Source organism: Struthio camelus, chromosome 1 (genome assembly GCF_040807025.1).
Source record: "Struthio camelus isolate bStrCam1 chromosome 1, bStrCam1.hap1, whole genome shotgun sequence".
NCBI lineage: Eukaryota > Metazoa > Chordata > Aves > Struthioniformes > Struthionidae > Struthio > Struthio camelus.
The window spans coordinates 92,370,562-92,396,779 of NC_090942.1; the positions used below are offsets into that span (position 1 = coordinate 92,370,562).

The 26,218-nt window shown below is 40.1% G+C and overlaps 1 protein-coding gene across 7 annotated transcripts; it reads left to right on the top strand.

The window, feature by feature from the left end:
* The first annotated feature begins 310 nt into the window (after positions 1–310).
* Positions 311–26,158, top strand: SPICE1 (spindle and centriole associated protein 1). Of its 7 annotated transcripts, none has more exons than XM_068957702.1 (17): positions 311–487; positions 1,882–1,929; positions 3,012–3,158; positions 7,236–7,338; positions 8,124–8,245; positions 9,866–9,963; positions 10,260–10,402; positions 10,631–10,771; positions 11,590–11,855; positions 16,138–16,269; positions 17,044–17,191; positions 19,399–19,623; positions 21,710–22,104; positions 22,445–22,616; positions 23,917–24,019; positions 24,361–24,448; positions 25,264–26,158. In XM_068957702.1, exons 1-17 carry the CDS (start codon positions 395–397, stop codon positions 25,318–25,320), a joined length of 2,481 nt encoding a protein of 826 aa, XP_068813803.1. In that variant the 5' UTR covers positions 311–394; the 3' UTR covers positions 25,321–26,158. The 7 variants fall into 7 exon arrangements, with proteins under 7 accessions (XP_068813803.1, XP_068813832.1, XP_068813817.1 ...); XM_068957716.1 differs by having other exon boundaries at positions 333–487; positions 25,267–26,158; XM_068957712.1 differs by having other exon boundaries at positions 333–487; positions 17,047–17,191.
* Positions 26,159–26,218: the final 60 nt, after the last annotated feature.

The following is a 26,218-nucleotide window of genomic DNA, read 5'->3' on the forward strand; positions in this document are numbered from 1 at the left end:
TCCAAGCCGGGGGAGAGCACGCCGTAAGGAGGCGGGATGGGGGGGGGACATAGGACCCACATTTCGGGCGGAGGAGAGCGGGATTCCCCGGTCAGGTTCACCGCAGGGCCGGGGGTCAGATGGTTTGAGGTGAAGGGCGTCAGTGGAGCACGGTGGTGGCGGTGGCGGAGGAGGGAAGCAGCGCGGGGCGGTTACGCTGGGGAAGGCGGGTGCCCTGGCCCGAGGCGGAGCCGGGCGGCGCAGCGCGCGGCGGCCGTTAGAGGCGCGCGAGGCGGGGTGAGCCGTTGCCCGCGTTCCTCCCCTCAGGGGCGGGGGGAAACGGCCCCGTCGCCACGGCAACGGGCGGGCGGGCGCGCGCAGCCTGCTTGCACCTCCTCCTCCGCCGCGGCCGTTGATGTCGTTGCTGCGCGGGCCGCGGCCCCGCGGGCCCTGGGCCCCGGGCAGGAAGGGCCCAAGGAAGCCGGCGGCGGCCAAGCGGGACTGGGACGTAAGTGCTGCCCCTTCGCGGGTGCCGAGCCGGACCTCCTCCTCCTCCTCCTCCTCCTCCTCCTCCTCCTCCTCCTCCTCCTCCTCCTCCTCCTCCACCTCCTCCTGCTGCGGGCAGCCGGCACAGCCGGTCCCGGGGTCGAGTGCGGTGGTTGCTGTCCTCGTCTCGCTTTGCCCTTGGTGGCTTAGGCTTCGCCTATAGCCCTCGCTGGCGGCCCGAAGTTTTGCCGGGTTGCCTCCGAGTTTGGCTTCTGGAAAAACTTTCGGCATGCCTGGTCATCCCTCCGGGGCTGTGGCTGCTGTCAGGTCTGTTTGGGGCCGAGCTGGGCAGCAAAGTGAGCCTGACCTGGATCTGGCACGGGTGCCGGATTGTGCCTTTTGGGTGGCATGTGGTTCACGTTGACTTTCCACCAGGTGCAGAAGGACTGGTGATTCTCTATAATCATAGCAGTACTGGTTGTAGAGAACCTCTAGAGATCGCCGATGTTGTGCTTGGACTGGGATTGTCACCAACACTAGGTCAGCTAGATCGATGCTCTCTCCAGCTGAAGCTTCAAAATCTCTGAGGATGGAGAATCCACCGCATCTCTCGGTAGCTTATTTAGGGCTGCACTACTCTTCTGGTGAAAATACTTAATGTGGTATAAATCTAGTATAGAGTTCTGTGATTTCCCCCCTCCCCCAGCCTTTTTCACCAGCCTTGAACCAGCAGAAAGTATTGAGGTTCATGAAACTTTGTATCGTGTGGCTGTGGCGCTTTTGATCTGGTAGGAGGCCATTAAAGATGGATTTACAGTTTTGTTCAACCTTGGCCTGAGTAAAAAGAAGAGAAGAAAAAGGCAGTACGTTTTTCCGATAGCTACAGTTTCTAACAGCCTTAGCATGTAAACACACAGGTGTAGGAAACTACAAATAGAGATGCCCAATTTGTGTGTCTGTGTGGATTTTGTGGGGAGAGGATACCGTGACAGGGAATTTTGTGTGCATGGCATGAGTATAACTGCAATGATTTTATAGCCCAGGGGTTTTCTGACCCTTTTTACAGTGGCCCTGCCTACAGACAGAAGACTTAGTACTACCTTTGTTGGCTGTCATGGCTGATTAATTTTAACATCTGTGGGGCTTGTTACCCTTTTCACTTCCCTGGTCTGCTTAAGGTTGTGTCTTCTAATCTGGAACCTGCTATTGCTTTAGATTAAGATGCACAGTCTTGATAGGGATACCATTTTTGCTGATTGTTTGCTTTGCTAGCAAATGCTTTACGACGTTATAAAAATATACTGTTGTGTAATTTTATACTATTTAAGTTGTAATTTAAGGATTTTTTTAATGAAACTTAAATCCAATTCCTCCTCTGTTCTTGCTTTTTATGTATTCTCCTCTTCCTTTCTGCAGAGTACTGTCCATGATTTGACAGTCCATCGAGCAACTCCTGAGGACATAGTGAGTTAAAAATCTATTATTGCTTCTCTTCTAGGTGATTTATCTGATTGTCTAGCATAAATGTTTGCTGTATTTACTGCAATATTTGTCTAGCAATGTTTAATCTCCTCTCTTGAGCTTCTGAAAATGTTAGGCTTTTAGTGTTAGTTCTTTATTTATGGTGTCTTACGTTTACATTTATCTCTCTGGCAACCAGATTTTTTCAGTCTCCTCTCTCCATTAGGAAGTGCTAGCCGTGTTTTTGTTTCAGTAAAGTATTTACCGTCATAAAATAAATGAAACCCCAGGGGATTAGTCTGAAGTTAAGTCTCATCTCTGCTGAAAGGACTGAAAAACACGTTTTATTCTGAGAATTTCTCTAATTCTGAGGATGTTGAGTTTTTCTTTAAACAATTTTAGATCACTTTTTTATACTCGATGACTATTCTTTACAAAGCATAACATAAGCATAAAAGCACACCACTTAATTTTTGCTGGTAGCCCTGATTACCAGGATGGGATAGGCAGTATGAGCTGTTGCTGATATAAATTTGTATTTTTTGAGAGGCTAGTCAGGACAGATGGAGATGAGAGGGAAGAGAGACTTGATTCTATAAATGATGGGCTTGATAGCCTCCAGACATTTGAACAAGCATGTCACATTTAATTTGTTACTTATTTAAACTGAGCATATGTGTCTCATTGTTGGAGGAAGAGAGAGAATGTCGCTGATGATTGACACTGGTGTAAATTAGGAAAAAGCGTTGTGCCTTTTACATATATTGTAGGTGGGAGTGTTTGTTTTTCCTCTCTTTACAGCTGAGAAAACTCTTGCCGAGTCAGTGAGATCGGGTAGACAAAAACAGACTTTTCCTCCCTTACCTTTGGAGTAAATAAAATTTCTTTATTAATTTGGTTGGTCCTGATGGCATTTGACACTTACGGATATTCGTGAGGCGGTCATTGGTATTAGCATGACATTTAAATGGTATCCAGTGCATGAGCGGAAAAATCAAGAAAAAGTATTTGTTAGCATTGTCCTGCTGCTTCTGCTTTAGGTTGTCCTTTGATTTTTTGAACTGGATTCTTTAATGTTTTTGTAGCTGCGTCGTCATGAGTTACACAAGTCAAAAAACAAAGCACTGGTGCATCTGGAACTGCAAGAGAAAGCACTGAGAAGAAAATGGAAGAAGCAAAAACAAGTGGCTCCCGGTTCCTTGGAGAAAAGGAAATTGACTCTGATGCGTGAGGTGAGAGCTAAATGTGCACTTTCAGCCTAGCTAGCTTGACAAAGCAAACACAGCTGTATTTTCCTATCTTTCCTCCTGTTCCAGATAATTTGCGGTAGTAGTGTAAACCCACTCTTGCGCGTAGGTCAGAATTTGCTCTTCTTATTGGCTAGTCGGACTCCCTGTCTGCAGACGTGCTCCCTCTTCTACATGCTGTGTGCTGTTTCAATAAAGCAGTGGTTGGAATAGGCTGTATAACATCTTAACTGATCTATACAGTTGCTGATTTCTTCCTTGTTGCCTGGCTTTGCCCTCTCTAACACTGCAGTCCTGTTTGTGTAAAGAATTGTTTGCAGAGTTAAACTCTGAATTGTTTTCACAATTCATTATTTGTGCGCATTATTTGTGTGCATTATATGTATGCATTATTTGTACTCCTGTTGCTGTCTCCTCCTCTCCTCTGCCTACCTACATATATTTCTTTGTTTGATGGAAACATGAATATTTCTTTTGGGAGGTGAGGGGGAGGTCTTCACCTGCCATTTCTGCATTTAAATAAAGAAAAGGCAGAGTCATAGGGGCAGAAAGAGTGAGGTAAGAAATCAGTGTGGGAAGAACTTGTCTAGAAGAACAAGTGACGAAACAAAGGTTGGTGAGCTATAGTTGCTAGCAGACAAGCTTATCACCTGGGAGTCAAGCTTCTTATTCCTTAGGCAGGTCTGAAGCATCCTGTCTGTAAATGTTAATATTATTTAATTTGCTTTTGAATTTTTCACTGTATCAGCAAATCCAAGCTTAGATAAGAGACAGTAGCTTATCACTGCTTCAGATCATCCTTTTGTTTCGCACAGCAGGTGATTCCTTGCCACATATTATGAAAACCAATTTCAAAATATGTTTACTCGTTAGCTTTCAGACCTCATAAACATTTGGTCAAACTGAGAATTGCTTTTACTGGCAAAGAATGCTAATGTACAATGTTCATCTGGCAGTTAAAATGATCATTCAGTGGTCCTGTAAGTGTGCAGTGGGTTGACCGTCAAAGACCTCTTCCTTCTTTCCTCTCATTTTTACAAGTTTTCAGGAGTCTCTGAATTCTGAGAACATTGAAGCATAGCACAAAAACAAATGAAAGTACTTAGAATTAAAGATCACCAACTAGATAACTGTTTGAAGCCTGTTTCTCCACAAACACGGCAGTATCTGCGTTAAGGGTATCATGCTAATCAAGCATCAAACTTTAATTTTGACGTTTGTTATTTTCATATTTTTCTGCCAAATGCATTTTAATGGAGTATTCAAATAAAATTGTGGACTGTTATACAAAATCCTTTAATGTAATAGCAACAGGTTCAATAATACTTCCATCCAGAAGCAAATTACATATCACAAAGGTAGGTTAGACCACCAGCTCTAAGGAATGGTTGGATTACCTATTACATGACTTTGTAATTTAGATGTAAAACTAATGGTTAGGAAACAGTCTCCCGTATTTCTTGCAATTTCTAATGCCAATGCACAATTTTAATTCTCCCTGAGTCTTTCCCCCTCGTATTTAAGAGATGGCTTTTTATCAGCATACCATATTTCTGCTAATGCCAGGCAGGGTGGGACACACCTGGGTTTTGCTTTTAGAAACATTGGCCTCTCTTTGTGTGTAGAGGAAAAGATAGATGGAGAAGTCAGTATTTTCCCCTATCCACAGCTTAAATCCTATTCGTTGCTGGGTCCTACCGTTCGCAGTAACTGGGGACGCTCTTCCCTCCGAGTCTCCCAGTACAGTTCAACCACTGTGGATTGTCTGCTTGTCTATCTCATCTTGGTAATATTTTTCTCCTTGTTTACTGCTGTGAGAGCTCGACTTTCTTAAGCCTCTTGACTCCGACTCAACTGCAGAAGATACAGAGAGAAAACTAGGGAGATGCTGCTGTTAGTGTGGGATTTCTTTTTTTCTTGTAGTTGGGGATTGAAGATAAAGGGAGTGAAAGGGGTTAACGGATGAGTGAAATAGTGTTTATAATCTTCTGGATTTTTCTGCCTAAAAATCTAAATGAACAAATAATTTGAACTGGTCTCTGTTGCTATGGATAGTCAATGTGTAGTCACCACACCAATTGCTTCCATAACTTCAGTTTAAAATAACATTAGTGTATTATATTAAAGGGTAGGTGGTGATTGGGTTCTGTTACGGGGAGGGTTAGGACTAGTCCCGTTTAATTATCTTTAGTAACAGTCTGAAGCATGAGGGAAGATTAGTATCACCTGTGAATTACATTAAAATTAAACTGGGAGAAGGTATAGCAGTCAGTGAATATGGCAAAGCACGTCAACGGGCCTAGTGAGATTAGATGGGTAATGTCATCTTGTTTTCTGCCAATCACAACCAAACATGAATTAATTTACCTTGGGAACAGTGCCTTAAAAATGTTCCTAACGTGTTCAGCAGGAAGGAGAAGCTTAGGAAACTGCTGATGCTGAAAGAGATCTAGTAGAGAGGGTGAAAACAAATTAATTGGGATAATATTTGTCTGATTACATATGTTACCTTAATTTTAATTGCCTTACACAAAAAAAAACATGTTTTGGAGCAGGGTAATTTTTGTTCCTTCTGCAAGTCTGGAATGATTAAAATTCTACATCATTTTGATATCAAATTGCTAAACAAAAAACCTGGATTTAGTTAATATTGAGTGTAAAAAACTGAATAGTGACTCAGAAGAGTGGATTATGTGAGGTGATTGAGAGATGGATATTCGTTGCTTTACTAAATTGGTTGTGAGGAAAAGTGTGATATATTGCAATGTAGTTCAGGCTCAAAAGACAGGTCAGGCATGGAAACAGTATATGGGGCAACTTCCTGACCTAACAAGGCATATTAGAATGAGCAGAAAGCAGGTAAAATGCCATTGCTTGAATTTTTTGAATGAGGCTGAATATAAAACATTAGCAAACTTATCAGTGGACACTGAAGGAAAATATGGAGCATATAGAGCTTTGAAACAGCAGCGGTCCAGTCCCTCTTGTGATTCCTGGGTGAGCACAAATTGACGCTGTTCTCAAATTTTATGTAGGAGGGCATAAATGAGCCTCTCTTTTCTGTGGCAACTTCTAAAGTATTTGCAGTTTCTCTTGATGAATTTTACTAACCGTGATGAAGTGGAGATCATTTACACATCTGATCTCCTCTTGGGTGTTTAAAAAGTGTTTCTTCCAAAGCTGTGTATATAATTTTATGATGTCGCCATTTCAAACTCTGTGCAAGAAACTACAAGTGAGAGAGGAGTTTTCAGTTGTGCTCGGCCCATGGGAGCCATTTCTCCAGTCAGCTTCCATTCAGCTTACAGTAGCTGATTGACTTTTTCTTTAAACTCAGAGACCTCCCTCCTTAAGCTCGCTTGTCGTAGTTCCAGTGATGAACTTCTCTGGGAGAAGGTTCTTGAATAGAACCTGTATCTTGTGAGAAAGAAGTGGAGACTCCCAAAACATCTTGTGTTGCCAGGTGTAAGCAGCTGTATTTATATCTTTTGAAACTTTTAAGAAGTTGTGTGGCTTAATTTTTAGACAGGATTTTCAACAGTCAAGGGTGTTTGAAAGAAGTCTGTTTGAAGTGGTGTGGATCTAATCAAATGGTTCACGTTTTTTGGGTATCCGTCAGAGGTGAATAAGTGTCTATCTCAACAGCGTTGAGATCAAATGATTTGAAGCTGTACACTGACTTTCTAATCGCCAGGCGTATGTCTTCGTTTAGGTGAGCACGTCCTAAACACCTAGCCTCTAGTTTGCTTTGGGCTGGGGGCAGAAGAAGAGAGTGAGAGGAAAGGATTGGTTGTAATAAGAAAGAGTCAAGGCTGATGGGGACCCCAGATGGCTGTAATAACTGTTTATTCACCTTGTTTTTCAGAAATGATTGTAGTCGCTCAGAATGAAGTATATAGTCTTTTCATCTGTCTCAATAAGGATCTAATTGTGCAGTACAAACTTAGTAAGCATTGTCTTGTTAGCTATTTTCTTGCTAACTACTTAGAAGAACGCTACCGAAAACAAAGTACAAATCGGTCTGCACAGTATGAAATATTTCCTTATATGCTGTACTTTCAGATTCTCTCTGATCAGTACCAGTTGCAGGATGTGCTGGAGCGATCTGATCAGGTTATGGCTGTGGTAAAAGACTTGTTTGGGGATGCTCCTCGCAGGCGAACAGGTAGATCATCTCATTTGTATATGGTAGTACCTTTAAGATTATCTCATTGTTTTTTGTAAGTAGTCTTGCTTTACAAAGTTGTATTTTGAGCATTCTTTTAACTGTATTTTGATCTGGTGAGCTAAGATAGTAGAATCGATCCTGTTGATGTTGGATGACACGCAGATGAGGGTAACACCTAACGTGGCACAGGAGAGTGAAGTGTGGCCAGTTATCCCACTGTATTGGTCCATTGTGGGATTTCTGATCGCTTACTATGAAACGTCTTACATTGGCCACTTCTACAGTCAAAGTTACTGGCCTACACAGAGCACTAGTTTGATCCACTATAGTAGTTCTGATTCTCATTGCTACGTGGGTTGACCTCTTGCTTTTGTGACTTATCAGTAACTCACAAACAAGGCTTCTCCTTTTCTTATGCTGTCCTTTGAGTCCATATCCTGGTGGAAGGCAGGATTGGCGGTTTACATATAAGATCTTAAGCTTAGATTCTTTTCTCTGTAGGCTGCCATTCTCCTTTGCTTATAATGACTATTTCATTCTGTATGCTTTTTCTGCACATGCTTGTTTAAGCAGGGGAGAAAGAAAGAACCCCAGTATATGACTGAATATATTAAGATAACTCTATGGCTGGTTGTTGGCAGTTACTCAGAAGCAGCCTACATCCCTGTGACCCTTTTTGTGCAGAAGCGCACAAACTCGTTTTTTTGGTATGAAGTCCTGAGACATAATACAGACTGAGTCCTCTGTGTATTGTACTTCCCTATTTTGTCTGATTCCTCTAGGTTTTCCTAATGTAACAATGGCTCCTAACTGTGGCCTAGAATCTTCTCAAGGACCCATTGTACAAAAACATGATCCTCCTACTCAGCTTTCCATCCTTAGTGAATCTGTCATGGATTCCCAGGTAATGTATGTGCAGTTCCATGCATGTCCTGTGGGTTTTTTTTTATTTGTGCAAAATGAGGTTATTCAAAGGAAGGGTTTCCAAGCAGACCTAAACCTTTCTTCTGTGCATTGTATGCTGTCTTGATTACATGTAGGGAAAAAAGGCATTAAGTGGAGGTGAATTTATTTTGTGTGGGTCTGGGAATCTTGATTTTAGATTTCTTAACCTTTGAGTATGAGAAACACCAACTTATTATGTCTCGTGTTAGTATGCTCTCCCTTTTAAATAGTGAGACTATCAGGAAGAGGACAAACTAATTGCAGACTGGAGGAAATAAGTCTTGTGCCACTTAACTAATTGCCACCTACTGAAATATGCCTGTGAGGTTTAGTTGTGCCAGCATGCATGGGTGCATAGCCAGCTGGGCTCTGAGGTATTTCTGATCATGCATATGTAAAGGTGCCCCAGTTAACTTTGCAGCCTTGATAGTCCTTCAAGGTAAACTTTAAATACTTCACATTATTTTACAATTATTTAGATTTGTTTCAAAAGAAAATTTTTAATCTCATTATTTAGATTACTTCAGTGTTTTGTTTTCTTCTCATAACATGAATTATACACCAGGAATGCTTACTTTGGGCTGAGAAGAAGCATATGAAACTTCTGAAAAGTAGCTCACTGTGATGAAAACCAAAAGGATTGTACAATGAAAGTGCCTTTTCTACCGAAACTGCTGTCATAGTCTCATGGTTCTCTAATTCTATTTCCTATTAGCTTGCACGAATGTGTGCGATTTGAGTTGCAGTATTACTCTGTCATGTCTTTGTGTATGTGTGTGTATTTTTAATACAATGACTTATTTTTGTAAGCTGTGAATTTTATATACAGTGTAGTATCACTGGATACATGCTGCAGAATAGGCTTAGATTTTTGAAAGAAAATAGTGCTGGTAAGTGTCTGCTGAGCTTCCATGAAATTTGCTTTCCTTTATATGCCTATGAAAATCCTGGTTGAAGGCCATCTGGTGAGGCCTACGCGCTAAGATAGAATTCTGGAAGTTGCAGAAACCCTAATTCCAAATTTGATTACTCTTAAGTTTTGTCATGAATGTTTTATGTAGGATTGTATTTCATTCTGGTTGCTTTTTTATACATAGAATGTAAATGTAATTATGCAGATTTCATTCCAAGGTTGTCTAGCGTCTAAAGTCAAATGACTGAAATTTTAGAAATGCTATAATTTAGATTGCCTTTTCCATGTCCGGCTGCTATTTCTCTATATTTGTTATGGTACAGCCCTTAAAACTTTGTTTTGTTTTGTTTTCCAGCCTACAACGTGTGTGTGACCTTTCTTATCTAAATAAAAGATTGGGTATTGAACTTTTACTTGTTGTGATCTTTTCTGAGACGATTGTCAATATCGGTGTTTCTCATGTAGTTCCTCAAAACCTTCCCACTGAGATGTGTTCTTTTAACTTTGTTTTGGGGGTGGGGACTGAAACAAAGGATTTGTTTTTCCTTTTTCTTTTTTTTTTTTTCTTGAAGTACTTCCACAAAAATGTAACAAGTTAGTATTTATTCCTATAGAGTTTGAAATTGCTGAGATCCCTTTTGTTTTCTTTTTTGTTTCCTAAAAAAGGCTCTTAATGAGGTGAAAGAAGAAACATCATCCATCTGTCAATCAGAAGATGAACAGCACGACTCTCTGAATTTCAAATCCAGCATCAACTCTGACAGGTCAGTGCAAATATATTCATTCAGGTTTCCATCTCCTTAATGTTTGAAATAGACAGAGTTAAAAGGATGCTGTGTGAGAATAGTTAGGTTACTTTTTTTGTTTTTCTTCATAAATTACAGGTATGTTCCCAGCTTCAGAATTCCAGGGAAAGCCTTTGCTGCAGTCTTGAGACTGTGAATGGGGAACTCGAATGAAGAGTTTCAGCTTTTTCAAAAAGCTTTTCTTTAGATTGTAAAGATTACCTACAATCATATTATCATATTACAATTCATTGCTATGCTTGTTTTGAATGTAGGCTACTCCAGTTATTGAGAGAGAAAAATTCTTCAGTGGATTCTCAGTTATGGACTGAAAAGGAAATGAGAAAAACTACCTTATCACAGGAAGCAAATGTACCTTTGACTCCGACGACTGCTTCTCCATCATTGGAACATTCAGGTTGGATTTACTAAAGCTCAGCCTCTCAAGGGATATTAAGCTGTTAGCAGGATCTTACCTGGAATTCCTTTTGGTGTGGGTGAGAGATAGAGACGTGCTAATCTAGCTCAGATGAATTTCTAGACAAAAAAGGGCAGTATTTCCGTATAATTGCTTGGAAACATTTTGCTATTAAGAAAATACCTGAAATGTTTTCTGTGTATGCTTTTCATTTTGTTTTTAAATCAGCCCTCAACGCTACTGGTGTAGTCAAGAGAATTCATTCAAGGCTTCTGAATGAAGAGGGAGAAGAGACTGCAGATTCTGCTTACACTGTGAGACAAGTGCTGAACCCAGACTCAAGGAAACAAAAGCAAATTTCAGCAAAAGGTGTAGTACTTTTAAAAATAACATACCTGCATTTGACCAAGGTCCTTAAGTCATAGGAAAATGTAGGTTGAAAGGTCCTTTGGAAGTCCTATCGTCAAACTTCCTGCTCGCAGCAGGTCTAACTCCAAAGTTAGATTAGGTTGCCCAGGGTCTTGTCCAGCTGAGTTTTGAACACCTCCAAAGTTGACATTCCATAGCCCCTTTAGGCAATATGTTCCAACATAATCTGCGTTTTCATTGACAAAACAAAGTCCTTGGGAACTCAAGGAACCATGTTTCCTTGCTAGCCGTACTGTTGTCTCCAATGTGGTGCTTTTGTGCTCTCCCATTTTCTTCTCTTTGCTACGTTGCACAGATTTATGATGATTTTCATTTTACTTAGTCAACGTGTATTTGCATATGGGGATTGACATTAGATACAAATCCATAGCATGGAGAGATTGGTATAAATGTGAGACCTGAAAGCAGCTGATCATTTTTCACTGACAGTTCACCAGCAAACTGTTTCTATGCTTTTAACTAAGAAAGCTGAAAGTGTTAAGTAGGTATCTAATATGAAAGCAGCAAACCATGATTCTTGAGAGGTACTACTATGATGCCAGAAAATGTGAGGAGTGGTTTTTTTTTGTTTTCTTTTCTGATGATCTGAAAATAACATGAGTAACTGGGGATGTTCTTTGATGATCCATTATAGCTCAGGGCCAGAGAGGGCCTCTCCTTGACTTATTTCAACAAACACTTAATGTAATTTCATTGAGATTACAAGCTTTCTATTTGAGTTGAACTTTCAAGGACTTTTTTTTTTTCCCCCTCCCTAGTGAAAAGGAAACAAATTGCACAGAACTCTTCTGGACAGAGGACAGGTGATTCTCATGCTAATTCAATCCCCACTGGCCTTCCAAGGGACAGTAAATCCACCCTGGATGTTCTCAATTGCATGATACACGAAGTAGAGCATGAATTGGAGGAATATGAGCAATGCACAGGCCGTGAGGTTCAGAAAACTCAGAGAAATGAAGGTCTCACTGGATTTACCTTATCACTGGTGAATGCTCTCTGTCGCTTAATGCGCTACCTCAAAGAGGTGAGAAAACTTTGAATTGCTTCTGTAGAGTGGTAAGAAGAGGTAAAACTTTTCATCTGCTAGAAACAGGTATCCCTAATGAAAAGGGAGGAGTTGACTGCAATGAAAGTCTCCCGGGAACTTCTAGCAGAAAATACTCATGGAAATAGTTTTAAAACGTGTCACTTAAATATGTTCAGAGTTGTAGCATGATATTAACTATAAAGCTTTGTTTACAAACTGATTTTCTTCCTTGCCTTCCCGTTGCACGTGAGCCTTGATATTACTTGTACATTGAAGACCTGAATGTCTTTGTGATTATCCCTTCACAACTAACTGCGAGTTCTGCCCTTCTCTAGTAGTGGCATGGCTTAACAGGATGTATAGTGGCTCCTGAGCTGCTGCAGCGTATGTATGTGTGTATTAAAGTAACACAAAATTGGTTCTAGCTTCCTTTAACATGCAGGGCTGTAAACGGTAGCAAAAGTTGTCATATTGCCTTTTTAGCCCCCACTGCTAGGGGCAGGAACTTTGGGGAGACGGGCAGGAGAAAGAGTTGGATGCAGTAACTTGTGGTAACTGGTGATAGCATGTTGTTATAACATCATGTATTTATTGGGTGCTGTAACTCAAAATGTCTTCTGGTGTTATGTTTTAAGGTTCCTACCTCTGATCTGAGTGTAGAATTTCTTGGATCTTTTTTCTGTTGTCTCAGTCCTCGTTCTGGGAGCACTAAGTATTTTTCTGTGGAAAATTGGAAAGCTTGTATTACACAGTGCTTTTTATTTGAAAGGTACTAGCCAGCTGTTGCCATTTGCAATACGCAACTTGCAGGTGACTTGAGACTTGACCTGGCATTAGCGACACCGAGCTTTTCATATCTGAAGCAGTATACTTCTTCAGATGATGCTAGTGAAGCCAAGCGTTCTCTTTTCCTGGTTCATGACTTGAAGGAAGAAAATAGGACCTTTCAGAAATTTCAAGATTTATATGCTGACGGTCACACCTGATCCTCTGATGAAAATAGAGGTCCATACAATGCTTTTCCACTAACGACCTCAGATTAATTTCATTAAATTACTCATTCACTCATTAAATAGAGTGAACCTCTATTCTGAGCTACCACTTGGAGAGGCTACTGTGTTTGTTCAGTCTTCTACCAAAGTATGGATGCTCACAGAAAAACTTTGGTATCATCCAGAATGTTTCACATCTTCAGTGTCCTGGAAAACAATTTTATATACCATATCCTAAGAAGTGTTTTTAATTATTTTCCCACTGCCTAATACTAAGATCCTTACTAATGGAAGGAGTTGCCTAAAGTGATTTTTCACTCTACTTTGGATAAAGATGTGGAAGGAAATAGACATGTTTTGGGAGGGAATGTTTTTGCTTTTTGCTCCCTTCCCTTTCACAATGAATGTAAGAGTTGCAAATTATCAAGCTTTGCAACTTTTTATCACAGTCCTTTTACTAAGCTACTAGGTGAACACACAAAATTGTCACAAGGCCAGAACGCAGCAGAGCCAGCACTGCAAGCCTCTTGAAAGTCCTCAGAGGCTACCACGTTCATCTCTGACACTAGGCTAGGCTCAAATCTTTAGGACTGCACTTAGAATTGAAAGGAATGGTGGTGGGTATGTTTGAGATTTGTCTCTTCTTCCCCACCCCCAACCTTGACTTTAAAAGGAAAGATCCGTTTAATACCAAGGCTGATTAAGCTATAGAAAATGTGTAAGAATATGTACAACCAGGTTATAGGTGGTTTATCAGTAAACTGTACAAGATTTTTCTAAGTTGTCTTCCGTTTCCTTATCCAAGAAACACTGTCTCAACAATATCTATGTCAGCAGAATACTCTTCAAACCATAGAGAATACAACAGCTGTGGTGGCTAAATGCAAGTTTCAAGTTGCAGTTTGAAGTGTATCAGAAGAGTGCCATGGTATTATTTGAGAGAAAGGGAAGAATTTGAGCATCTCTTTTTCGTTCCTCTCCATGCTCACCTTGGAGAGAAGACTGTATTAGATCTTCATTTTCTTTGCAGATGACTTTCAAAAGCTACTCCTTATCAGGCAGCCATCCTTGTCCCTATGTAAGGACTCTCTCAGGAGGAACTGCTGAAATTCAAGGTTCTGGCCATTCTTAGACTAAAATTGTATACTAAGTATATGCAGATTCAGGGCAATGGGGTTTATTTTAGACTTTTTAATCTTCTAAAAGAAAAGTAGTTTTTAATAAGTAGGAGATTGTGTAAAAGTTTAATATCTGAATAACTTGTAAGGATGAAGTTAATTCTACCCTCTGTGATAGCCTTGCTTTCTCCAAAAGATTATTTTGAGCCCTCATCGTGAATGGTAATTTCTCCTCTTATTGTTAAACAAAGCCGAATTGACTTTTTCAATATAAAGCTCTTTACTTTAGGCTATTCCCAAGAACATACATGAAATGTTTCTCAGTAGTGGCCTTACACTCAAGACATAACAGAATCTGTGCATTTGTATGGGTTGGCTTTTAAAAGTGCCTTATGAAGGACTGTTTCGTCAGTGGTATTGTTCATCCAGCTACAAGCTTTAGTTCTGTAAATAACCAGAAACAATAAACATATAAAGGCTTTAGTAAGCAGAATATTTTGGGTACAGAGAAATGCTCTAAGTATCAGTCTGTCTACAGAACGTGTGCAGTGACTATTCCTCAAAAAGTGTTTGTTTTCTTGTAGTATTTCTGAACGTTAGCTTTAACACGGTACGCATATTTCAGTAAGGTATCTCTGACAACGAATATCAGCTAATTACAGGCAAGGCATAGATGATAAAAATTGAATGCTTCTCATCCCAAAGGCGGTCCAACTGTCATCAGATTAGTGGGCCCAAATGCCCAGCGGCCTTTTAGAGGTAGGTATTCCTTAGCTCTCCTTTTCCATCCATAGAGGCAACTTCCTATTAAGCAAGAATAACCTGAAATGGCGCTTATAGCGGTGCACAGTTGGGGATCAGTGGAATTCCTTAAATAAGACTACACGTAAGTCGTGTAGAATTTAAAGATAAAAAAAATGAGGGAGCGTCTATGTTTTTCCATTTTCATTCAGCAGAGTTGAAATCAGTCAGTCTGCATCACTTGGGACGATGTGTAAACCTGTTCTCTCTAGCTGGAAAAGAATCAGAGAACAGATGGCTGGTCTCTGGTAAGCTTAGAGGACGCATATCTGCATGTCTTTATGTGCCCAGTGACAGTATCTGCACTTTACTCTCAGAAATATCTATCTATTTATTTATTCATTCATTAACTCTCTGTGTGCCTGCAGAGCTGTTTTACCTTAATGCTTCTTCCTAGATAGCTTTTCACTTCCTATCCCAGTGCCAGCAGAAAATAATCTACAGTGCATAATAGGCAGCTCATGCTCTTATTTTGTCACTGCACCAGAAAAAAATACCCCAACTGCTTTTCAGGATCTCTTGTGTTTCAGACATGAAATGTTTGCCTTGAATTCAGGAATTCCCTGAAGTATATGCAGGCAGCCATTTAGGGAAATGCTCCATCTGTTAATTCTGGTTTGTCTATATGCCTCTTTAACCTCTGCTCTCTCTTAACTACAGCGGTCCAAAAAGTGGCAATTGTGCACTTTCTTTACTCATCAGAGATGGAAGGGAGTCTTTTGCGTCCTTCCTTCTGAAGGAGAAGGCCTGTCTACTACAGCAGCCTATGTTGAATTCATAGGTTGATGGTATCTTTTGAGGGCAAGAGATCCTTTACAGTAAGGTTCTTTGCCTGGTGTTCAAGTAAATTGCTCACAAAATAGGCTTTTTTGGTTCATGTTAAAGATACTCAGGCAATCCTCTATTTTTCTCTCCATGATAGAAAACATTAGAAAACAAATGCCTTCTCCTTTATTTTATCAAACCTATGTTCATTAGTGAGGTTTAGAAAGGAGTAGCACAGGATACTGACAAGCATCAGCACATCTGGAGTTTATTTCATTACCACATAGAAAAGATTCAGTGGGTTATAAAAAGGTATCCATACAGAGAGACAGTGGTTGTAGTTGCAGGCTGTAAAAATTGTAAAGGCAGAAGCACAAGAATTTAAAGGATTCCTTGCAGTGTTCTGGGATAACAAGGAAGGAGGAGTAATCCGACTGACGGTTCTTAAGCCCTGAAAATTGGCTTTTGTAGTGAAAATGATGAAGTCATTTTAGCAATAGTGGGAGGAGCTGTTGCAGTATAATGTGATATGGAACTCTTCCTGTTTCCGAAAATGAATCTTCATTGATTAAAGTAGGTCTTTAACTTTTTCTTGCTTTTTAGAGTGAAACGCAACTGCGTGAAAAAGAGATGATGAGGCAGCAACATGAGGAGATGCTGAAGGAACATAGAGAACTGATTGATGCTTTGACCGCAGAAATCCTTCTAGTGAGGGAAGAAAACATTGCTGTACAGGTGCTGAGAGTTACTGAGCCTTCCTTCCTTTCTTCTTTCCTTCCTTTTGTCTACTGCAGGAACTGCTGTCATGGAAGGATAACTTATTAGAATAGTGAATAGTTCTGCAGATCTGGGCTTAGATGAATTCTCATACATTCAGGAGACTTGAACAGTAAAGAGAAAGAAAATGATAAAATTGAATAAGGAGTCTGAGAATGATCATGGGCACTGTGGGGGGGGGAGGAAAGGAATGTTTAGAAAGTTAACATTTTATCTTCCCTTAAAATGTTTAAGGCCTGGCAAATGCTAATTCTGTGAAACTGAGCTTTACTTAAGTGGACGCATATGTACAATCTTTGGTGGATATGCATGTACCCTCTAAAGGTTTAAGAATCTGCCTCCATGCTTCTGTAATAGTAATACTACTATAGCAACAAAGTAGAATGGATGTAATACTACATTTTCATTTGCTCAGATTTGTGTGATGTTTACATTTGGGAATGGAGCAATAAAGCAACTTTGGAGAGGAAATGGGGGTAATGAGTCAGGGAAAGAAAACCAAACCATTTAGTTGAGGCAAGAGGGAGAGTAAATAGCAAACTTGGAGACACTGATATTTAATACCTCATTGGAATCTCACAAATTCAGGCAGTGATACTTAGAGGACAGATTTCTTCTCCGTGCTAATTGTTGTGTATAACTTTCTAATTCATGTTCCTAGAATATATATATCTGTATCTCTCTCTCTCTCTCTCTCTCTCTCTCTCTGTTTTTTTGCCCTTTCTCCCTTAGAAGAAGCTTCAGCAATACATGATAGCAACAGATGAACAGCTGACCTCTCTCGTGCAAGCATTGAAAGGCCTCCCTTTAGGAGAATCTAAAAGAGGACAAAGTCCAAATCATTTTGGAATTGCAAGCAAAGGTTCAGCGAACAGCCAAGGTGTGTGTGTGTGTGCACGTGCGAGGAGGGAGATGGGAGTAGTGGATGGTTTATCCTTGTGGTGGAAAACTTTAATAGATGTCTGCTTGAATAAGCACCCTTTGTGTGAGCGTGGATCTGACTTCTGGGAATTCATGTGCCACAGTGAACGGTTCTGCTCTGAGCACAACCGTTTTGAAAGTGATTTAAAAATAAATGTTTATAAAAACTGTATTCCTTCCCCACTGGCATCCTTCTGTCTGGATCTAGACTTCAAGGTTAGCTGTATAGCCAAATCCTGGGGTTGAGCTTTTTAAGTGATACATAATGTAAAAAGTAGCCTCTCATCACACATGGGAGATGTCCTTCTTTTTCTTTGCCGTTAAGGTGTCTTACAAAGTCAAGTTTATTTTGAGGGTCCTAAAAAATCCAACTGAAGCAGGATCCCACCTTTCTATTCCTGAGGGGTAGCAAATAGTATGAGATTGGTTCTCCCTTCAGCCGCTGGAGGTCGCTGCTGACCAGAAACGGCAGAGTTACTCAGCCGTATTAAGTGACCAGACAGAAAGAAGCCTGTTTGTTTGAAGTGTTTGGGTTTTACCAGAGGTGAATGATCAGTTAGATGATACGTAACATGGCCACAGGCTAAGTTAAGCCAGTAGTATCTATGGCCATCCTAACAAAACATGATTCATCCTGTGCTTTTAAGCTTTTACCATTGAGTTTACTCCAAATCCTCTTCCACTCATGAGCTGTTTAAATGCATTGCCTCTGCCCTCAAGATCACTACTTCCTAGTGAATCCCATGGTTACTTGGAGCTATTTGTATTCCTTAATTAAATGTTGTTTGTGTGGACATGACATTCAGAAACTTGCTTCCTCACTGTTTCTGTGGTTCTCTTCCTGAGAACCCACATACCAGATCCATTTTTGGGGATAAAAAAGCTTTGTAATAATAATTAACTAATTAAAAAAAAAAAAAAAAAGGCAAACAAACCAACAAAATCCTCCTGTTCAACAATTTTGCAGGACTGTTCCAAATTCTCTTTCTTTATTGGTCTGTCTTCTTAGAAAAAGGCTGCTTCCTGAGAAGAAGCTTCCTAAAGTTGCAAAAATATTTCTTCCTCCTCCACCTCCTTCAGAAGGAGAGTTCATGTACCCTTAAGGCTTCTGTCTGGGTGTGAAATACTTGATGTCTGCTAGGTGGTTTTGCTGCAGAAACCATACGTAAGTTAACTATATTATAGAATTGACTAGAAAGAGGAGAGTGGCTGAAGAAGGGGTGTGGGGACGATATAATGACAAATAGCATGCAAGGACAATGCCTTGGAAGTGCAGTTCTGTAAGGTGAAACGTCTCTTGTCAGGGTCGTTGAATAGAGGGTGGCAAGTTCTTAATTCAGTCTCAGTAATATGGACCACAAGCAATATCCTCAAACAGCATCTTCTGGCTCTTTGTCTTTGAAGAGTGTTTTTGTCCCTTGTATTTTTGGATCAGATATGTCCCACTTAATTCTCCAACAACTTCTCTTTTGGGAACAAATGTTCTAAACAAAAATATTAATGGAGAACCCAAAGATAGTACTAATGGAGCAAAGGATGTAAGTATATTAAAATTACTCGGGTCCACAGCTAACTGTAACTTTGATTTTGTGCTTTTCATTCTGTGCCTCCCAGGTATGTTCAAAACAGATGGCAACATAGACACAGACTAGTTGTAGTTAAGTGTAGAGTAATAGCTTTTTCTCTTCACTGCAGAGAAGTCTGACTTGAATGAAGTCGTAACGAGAGCATTGGAACGCTCTAAAGAGTTTTGAATTTCTTTCTACCCCACCGTTCTTGCCATCAAACTTGGGGTCATTAGGACAAGTATGTAGGTTTGCTTTTCTCAAGAGAACATTACCAAATGCAGCTCATTTAGGTATCGATGCCTCATGAGTCATATGTCTGTAAGTTTTGTGCATGGGCTACTAACAGAACTCTTATTAGTATCCTGAATTTGTGAGGCTACATGTGATAGCTGTTTTTGCCCGATAAAGATTTGCATTGTGCTCCAGTGAAAGATTTCTGTACTTGGGCATTGAAAGGAAGTGAGGAGTGTGTAGGGAACATAAACATAGACTGTCTTTTCAGGCACCCGAATGAAAGAGTGGTCGTTACTGAGATTTTTCCCTAGGCTGTTAGTGGACTATTTTTTTAATTCAATTTCTGCTTTGTCTCTTTCTTTAGAGAAAAGTGCTTTGAGCTATTTTGAGCCCAGGACTGGTGCGGGCAATGGAGTAAATATGCTGAAATTCCCACATAAGGAAACGCCTGTCGAATTTTTCCAGAGGCCAAGTGTCTCGGATAGTGTGGGAGCAGGTAGAAGTTTGCCAACTCACATCTTCCAGCCAGCTGTACTGTTGTCACCGCCCCGGCAGAAGAGCAGTCAGGAATCGTCTCCCCTCCAGAATGGTGAGCTGATGGTCACGCCCTCGCTAGTTCGCTGTAGTAGACTTGGGAGTCTGTGTGTCGTATTATTATTTGAATCTCTCAGGCTCACATTCTCTTTGGAGATATATTTTCTATGAAAATTTTTAATTTGGGTGCCTAGACATCTTGGCCCTGTAACTGGAATCTCCTGTATCTGCATCCAGATCTGCATTTCTTTTCTTTCTGTGCCTATTGCTAGATTTCCTTTAGAGTTTCTGTTATCATCCCTTGCAGTTGTCTGTCTTACTGTCTGTAGCCCTGTCAGTGGCATTCCAGACTCTCATTCTTATCTTGAACTGGTTTTGATTGTCATTATGTATGGTTTGCGGTAGCTCTCTGTCTATGATTCAGAGCACATCTTCTCATATCTCCGTCTGCTGGTGATGTAATCCAGCCTCTGTCACCTGTAATGGTGACACCATTCAAGACTGGAACTTCAGTGCTTCTGGAGCCCATGCAGACAAACCAGGATCTCTGGAGGCTGTGTACTCTTGTTTTGAGGCAGCCTATCTTTTCAGCAGAGACTTTTCCAAAGGGTTTGGGAGCAGCTTTCCATGTTTCGTGTAGTACACAAGAAGTGGGTGAAGAAGTTCTGGGTGAGATTGTGGTGAGGTGCCAGATAACCAGATTAGCTCACAATCTTGTGTCAGTATCTGTAGGCTTCAGATTCTGTTGCTTTCAAGGAGAAAGGTTTTTCAGGGATAGTTAGGGAAGCAGTTTCTCACTTAAACTTACTGAAGTGAGCAGGAGGGAGAACCCTTTGTGACTGTCTTAAGATTAGATATTTCCTCCTGAAATTGTCATTATAACCACATGCATCTTACTGAGTGTGCTAGGCCCCAGTAAACCTGTGTGGGAGGCAGATAATTGTGTTTACAGCTAGCTCAATGGTTGCTGACAGGAAGTAGGGTGCAGTAATGAAGTTCTTTGCCTTCCCTCCTCCTTCCCGCCTGCTTTCAGCTCTGTTGATTTGCAAGGCTTTTCCAGTCAGAAGAATAACCCAAAAGTACTTTTGATTTTTTAAGGAGCTGGCAAGAGGAGTGGTAGGGTCTAGCTGGTTTAAGCTTTTAGTAGTCTGGTATGCTATGAGGAGGCACAGAAAAAAACTCGGGAGGAAGTGAGCTAAAAGTAATTTTCTGCAAAAAGCAGCATCTGGCTTCAGTCCCACTGAGAACCATGAGACATTGACTGTCATTTGAAACAAGCATGAAACTCTTTTCACAGACTTCACTGTAGCTTCGCTATGTGTGAAATGTATTGTTATTCTTTATTACTGTTAAGGCTGCTAAATGGGTCAACAAATGTTAAACTTCTTAAGAATGCCTCTTTATGGAAAATAATTCATAAAACTGCAGATTTACTTGTAAATTTTTGAATGTCATGCTCTGTTCAAAAGGCAAAAGCTATAGCTTTGGAAGGAATGGGCTATTTCATATGCAAGATGTGGAACCTCTGCTTTTGATCACAAAATTCAGCTTGAACTTAATATGTAGAGCTGCAGCTGACAGTACTGTAACATCTGGTCACATGTGTGTGTGTGATGTGCTATCACTTTGCTAATGATGACCACTAAAAACACCTAACTACTTTTGTGGGCTAGAATGGATCCCCTTGTTCTTAGGGGCTTACTAAACGTCTGACTGATTACTATTCCAAACATTTATGTACTTTGTTGCCAGCCCAGCATAAATATAAGAAGAAAAAGGCAAACTTATAATTTATTAGGTAAGGTAACTGGATTTTGGAAAATGGAGAACAAAGTGTTTGAGCGTTTCCATTTTTCTATCAGCTAAGAAATTCAACTTCTCTCTCCAACTCTAATCAAATCATGCAGCTATAAGACAATTTGCAATGAGAAATATTAAGTCTTTCAAATGATGAGTCCTTGTAGCAGTCGCTTGCATAAAGGATTTTACTCCATAACGTACTCCGTTCAGGTTAGATGTTAAAGTTCCTGCTTGATTATTTTCTCTTGTAAATTACTAGCCTGATAGAATGAAGTCACTGTTAGTTTCCTGATAAGGACATGTGTTTCTTTCCTTACTGTTCCTTTATTTCTTGTTTGTAGTCTTTAAGACCATCTCTCAGTCCACTGAAAACACTGAACGAGAACCATGCAAGGAAAGGACCTCACCTTCCTCCCTGGTAACTCAGAGCACAGCTGAGGAAAAATGTCTCTTCTCTCAAAGGCAACCGATTCCTCCTGCACACAAAGACTTGGAGAGTTCCCAAGACAAAGTCAGTCTGTCCTCCCCAAGTGATTCTGGAAAAAACAGCGCAGCTGAAGAGGTCTCTCAGAGCAGTGATCTGCTGGGACAGATAGCTGAGCTAACACGGCAGAACTCTCTTATTAAAGCTCAGCTGAGCAAATTCAGAGACTGCTCTGAAGAAACAGGTGATGGCCTACATCAGCCAGATGCGATACAAAATATATACCCTAGTCTAGATACTTCACAGGGACAGGTGAGAATTTAATAGAAAAGAAAGGGTGGATTCCCCTTTCTGCTTATCTGCTTTCCAATAGCTTACTGATGTTTTAAGAGTGTCCCTTCTCTTTTGTCAGTTGTTTTAAGACCTATTTCATGTGATGTTGTATTTAGTCAGTTAAGGACCTGGATATATGACAGTGAAAGAGACAAAATTTGAGATTTTTTTTTTTCAGAAGAGGTGCTCTATAATCTACTTAAGGAACTGATTTTCAGTTGGAAAAATTAGATATGTAAAAGTACTTGAAATATATTGTATGCCCTTCCTGAAGGTGCAAGTTACAGGCTTCTAATTGAAAGTAATTATCTGTACGTAGACTCATCTTGCAGTACCAAAGAGCTTGGAGGAACGAATAGCAGAGCTGAATCGTCAGAGCGCAGAAGCACGTGATAAACTGTTGCAGCTGATAGACCAGCAAAAATTAGCTGCTGCCCATGTGGTCTCTCCAATGATATCTGCTATTCCACCCCCATCCTTAAATTATATTGGTAAGTACCCAGCTTTAGGAGAAACAAAAACTAGTAAGATAATGTTTTTTCCCTTTTTGGGAGTTCTGTCTTTAACTGATTGGATCAGCAATTGTGGTCAGTGCACTTGCTCTTAATGACTCTGTGGAACAAACACTCCTTGTTTTTAAAGGTGACAGACTTCAGAGAGCTAAAAATATATCACCTAAACTTCTCCTAAAGTTAGTTTCTTAGTAATTAGTTAGCTTGCTGCAAATGTCATGCTGTGTGGTAAATTTGTTCTTTGCTATGCCTTTGTCTGCAGAACTGTTGCACTGTCACTTAAGAGCAGAATTAGGTTTTGTTATTAACAGGCAGCAAGAGATTTCCTCAGTGCCTGAAATGCCTAGTATTCCAAATTCCCAATTTTATTTTTTTTTAATTATTGAGTGCTTACAGCATTTTAAGCAGGCCTCTCTGCTGCAGAATCTTTTAGGAAAAGATCAAGCATTTACATCAGTCCTCTAAAAATCACAGCAAAGTGGTTATCCAATGCTTAACCACGTTTTAAAGTTCTTGGTCTTTTGGTGCCCTTTCCATCAGATCAGCTTGCTGAGTTACTGCCAGCGTTAGCAAAAAGAAATAGCAAGCTTCAAATCATCTGAAGAGACAAATGAGTGAAGAAAACATTCTTGCTGATTCAAGCAAGATCCATGGATTAGCTTCTGTATGTAACTATAAACAAAAATATTCTCTAGTAGATGAGGGCTTCTTAATCTTTTCATGGAGTTACTGCAATAGCAGGTAAAACTGTGCATGAGCATGTGCACGCATGCTCTATCTAGGCCACCTACCCTTTCCCCCTTCCTAAACCACAGAGATAGTGTAAAGGGAAGGACGCGGGGAAGGAGGGGGAGGAGAGATCACGTGTGTTTGCACATGCATGCCGATGCATATGCAGTGACTCACACAGTGGGGCCCTAACACTTTCAGTACTTCTAATGCCCTGGTAAATAAAGAAAACATGAAAAGTAAATACATAAATCTAAAGGAACAACGAAGAGAAATCTGCCAAAGCCAGAGGGCTTATCCTTAGAAGAGTCATTTTGTATTAAGCACGTTGTCCATAGTTCCTCTGAGTATCTGCTTTCACTACTGGTCATTTTCAGAAAGTGGGTATGGGGCTGCGTGCATCTTCAGCTTGACGTTTTATGTCTATTCTTTATATTATGTGTAATTGTGAACAGTGAGGAGGGTCTTCCCCAAAAAATGGGAAAATGAAATAAATATACTGAGATGTTGTTGTGTTCTTGTCAGAATTAAGCTATTATTTATCATCTAGAAAATGCAAAGAAGACAATTGAAGTGTCTATTCCGATGGCATCTGTTATAGACAGCTCCAAAGAAGATACTCCTTCCCCTGCCAGTGTGACCAGTATAAGAAGGTAAATGATTTACTTTACTGATTTATTTTTGTAGTGGCTTGGGTGCATACGTAGCAGCAATGGCAAAGAATTTTAACACAATGGAAAAACTGCCATGTTTTTCTTTGGCTTCACCAATTTTCTCTGGCTTCATCACAGTCTAATCTGAAGAGATGGAACAAAGGTCTGGTAGGTTCTTCAGTTTTCATTGTTTGTATTTAAAACACCTGCAATTTCACATAACACAGATCACAAGTTTTTGGAGACCGTTGATGAAGGGTACTAGATGAGAATCTGAGATATGTATTTAACATTCAGTCCCAGTTTTCAGTTTTTCTCAATCTCATTTTGCATGTCTACAGATCGGCAGGTTCCTCTAGCAAGCCTTGTTCACCCTTAAGTGCCACTTCAGAAAGCGTGAAATTAAGTCCTGTCAGTCAAAGGCCAAAGGTAAGACTGAAAAATTTTCAATCAGAAGACTTGATTGCTATGTCATACTTACATAAGTAGAAAGCTAGACAGATAAAGAAGGAGAGGGAGCTCTGTCCTGTCCTAAATACACTGAGCTAACAGTAATAAATTCATACCATTGTGTATTCTGGATGATTGGTTAAGGGAGGCCTGAGCGCTAGTGACACTAGTTGTTTGCTGCCAGAGGGCTGCTATTTACAAGTGAATAATCCTGTAACTACGTTTGTACTGTGGCATCTGTGTGTGTTATAATTGGGAACCTCTGGCAGTCTTTCACGGGTGTTTTCAGAGAATTTCAAGTAAACATGATGCAGTAGTAGAGCTACATATAAGAGGCAAGCAAGCTATTGCTTATCTAACCCTTGCACAAGACAATTGCTGAAGAATAAATAAATCCAAACATAAAGAGAAGTCACTGCTTTAGATTTCTGGTACCTGATTGTCCAAGAGAAGGACGGACTACACTAAAATGCTTTCTTTGCACTAATGTAGTCTTTTTGGTTGGTTGGTTGGTTTTTTGATGTCTAAAATAACAAGTTAGTGATAAAAAGAAACAAAGTTGATATCCAAATCTCCCTATCTTGATAGAGAAATAAACGTCCCGAGAAGGGAAATAAAGAATACTTAAGGTGAATGTGGCTTAAGCTAGGTGTCTGAATTAGATGGCGTTCCTGCCTCCGTGGTGCCTATGGCAAACAGTATCAGGGAACTGGGTAATCTTACAGAAGCCAGAGATAACTAGCAAGTCTGGGGAGTTTACAATGTATGAATTTCAACTTGTTTCCTCTCTCTAGCAGGTGGAGAAGCAAAAAGAAGAGGGTTGGTTTGCATTGTCAATGCATATTATGTGAAGGAAGCTGCACTCAAGTCCTATTTTATTTTTGAAATTTTCTCATGAACCACAATCAGATCACTGTAGTCCCCTGTCCAGATGTACCATGTAACTCTGAAGTGCCTTCGTGTGAATGCCATTAGTACAGAAAAATCCATACAGTTACTATATTTGTGCCATGCAGAACACAATAGAAGTCCTGGGAATGGGTTTCTGAATTGGGTAATGTCACAGCAGTGTGTCCCTTTTTCACAAGACTGTAAACTGAGGCTGCTTTAGAGATACAGATGGGCCAAGTATCTATCTGATATCCATATTAGTTATGCTGGAGAAAGGATGGCCTAAGAAAGGTGTGTGAAATTGATAATATCGGAAACACGTATTGGAACAAGATGTGGGACTGAAAAGAACAAGAAAAACTGAGATGAGGGAATGTACATACATTCAAAAGCAGCTAGTCTATTCCTGCTGGATAAGAAATTGCATCAGAAATAGCTTGTTCCTTTTGTGCTTACAGTTTCCCAAAAATCCTAAGAGCATTGTGTTATCTGTTAACATACCAGGGATTGCATCCAGACTTTAAGTTTACTATAAATAATAGTTTTTTAAGCAATCTTCAAGTGGCTATCTAAAGTTGACATCAGAACCTCTATTTGCCATATGCTAAAGTGTAGTCTCTTTGCTAAAATAGACAACTATGTGATAGGAGTACAACTGTGTTAAACTATTCTGTATTATGGCTGTGTATATAATACTCTAATGTCATGTTTGCTGTATATTGTTTTTATTTGACTTTTTAAAGTAACAATCATTTTTAATATTAATGATTAACAATAAAATCTAGGACATTCAGGAAATGCTCGTATATCTGTTCCTTACATTGTAGTAAACCTGGGCAAAACCCTCTGTATTGGAGA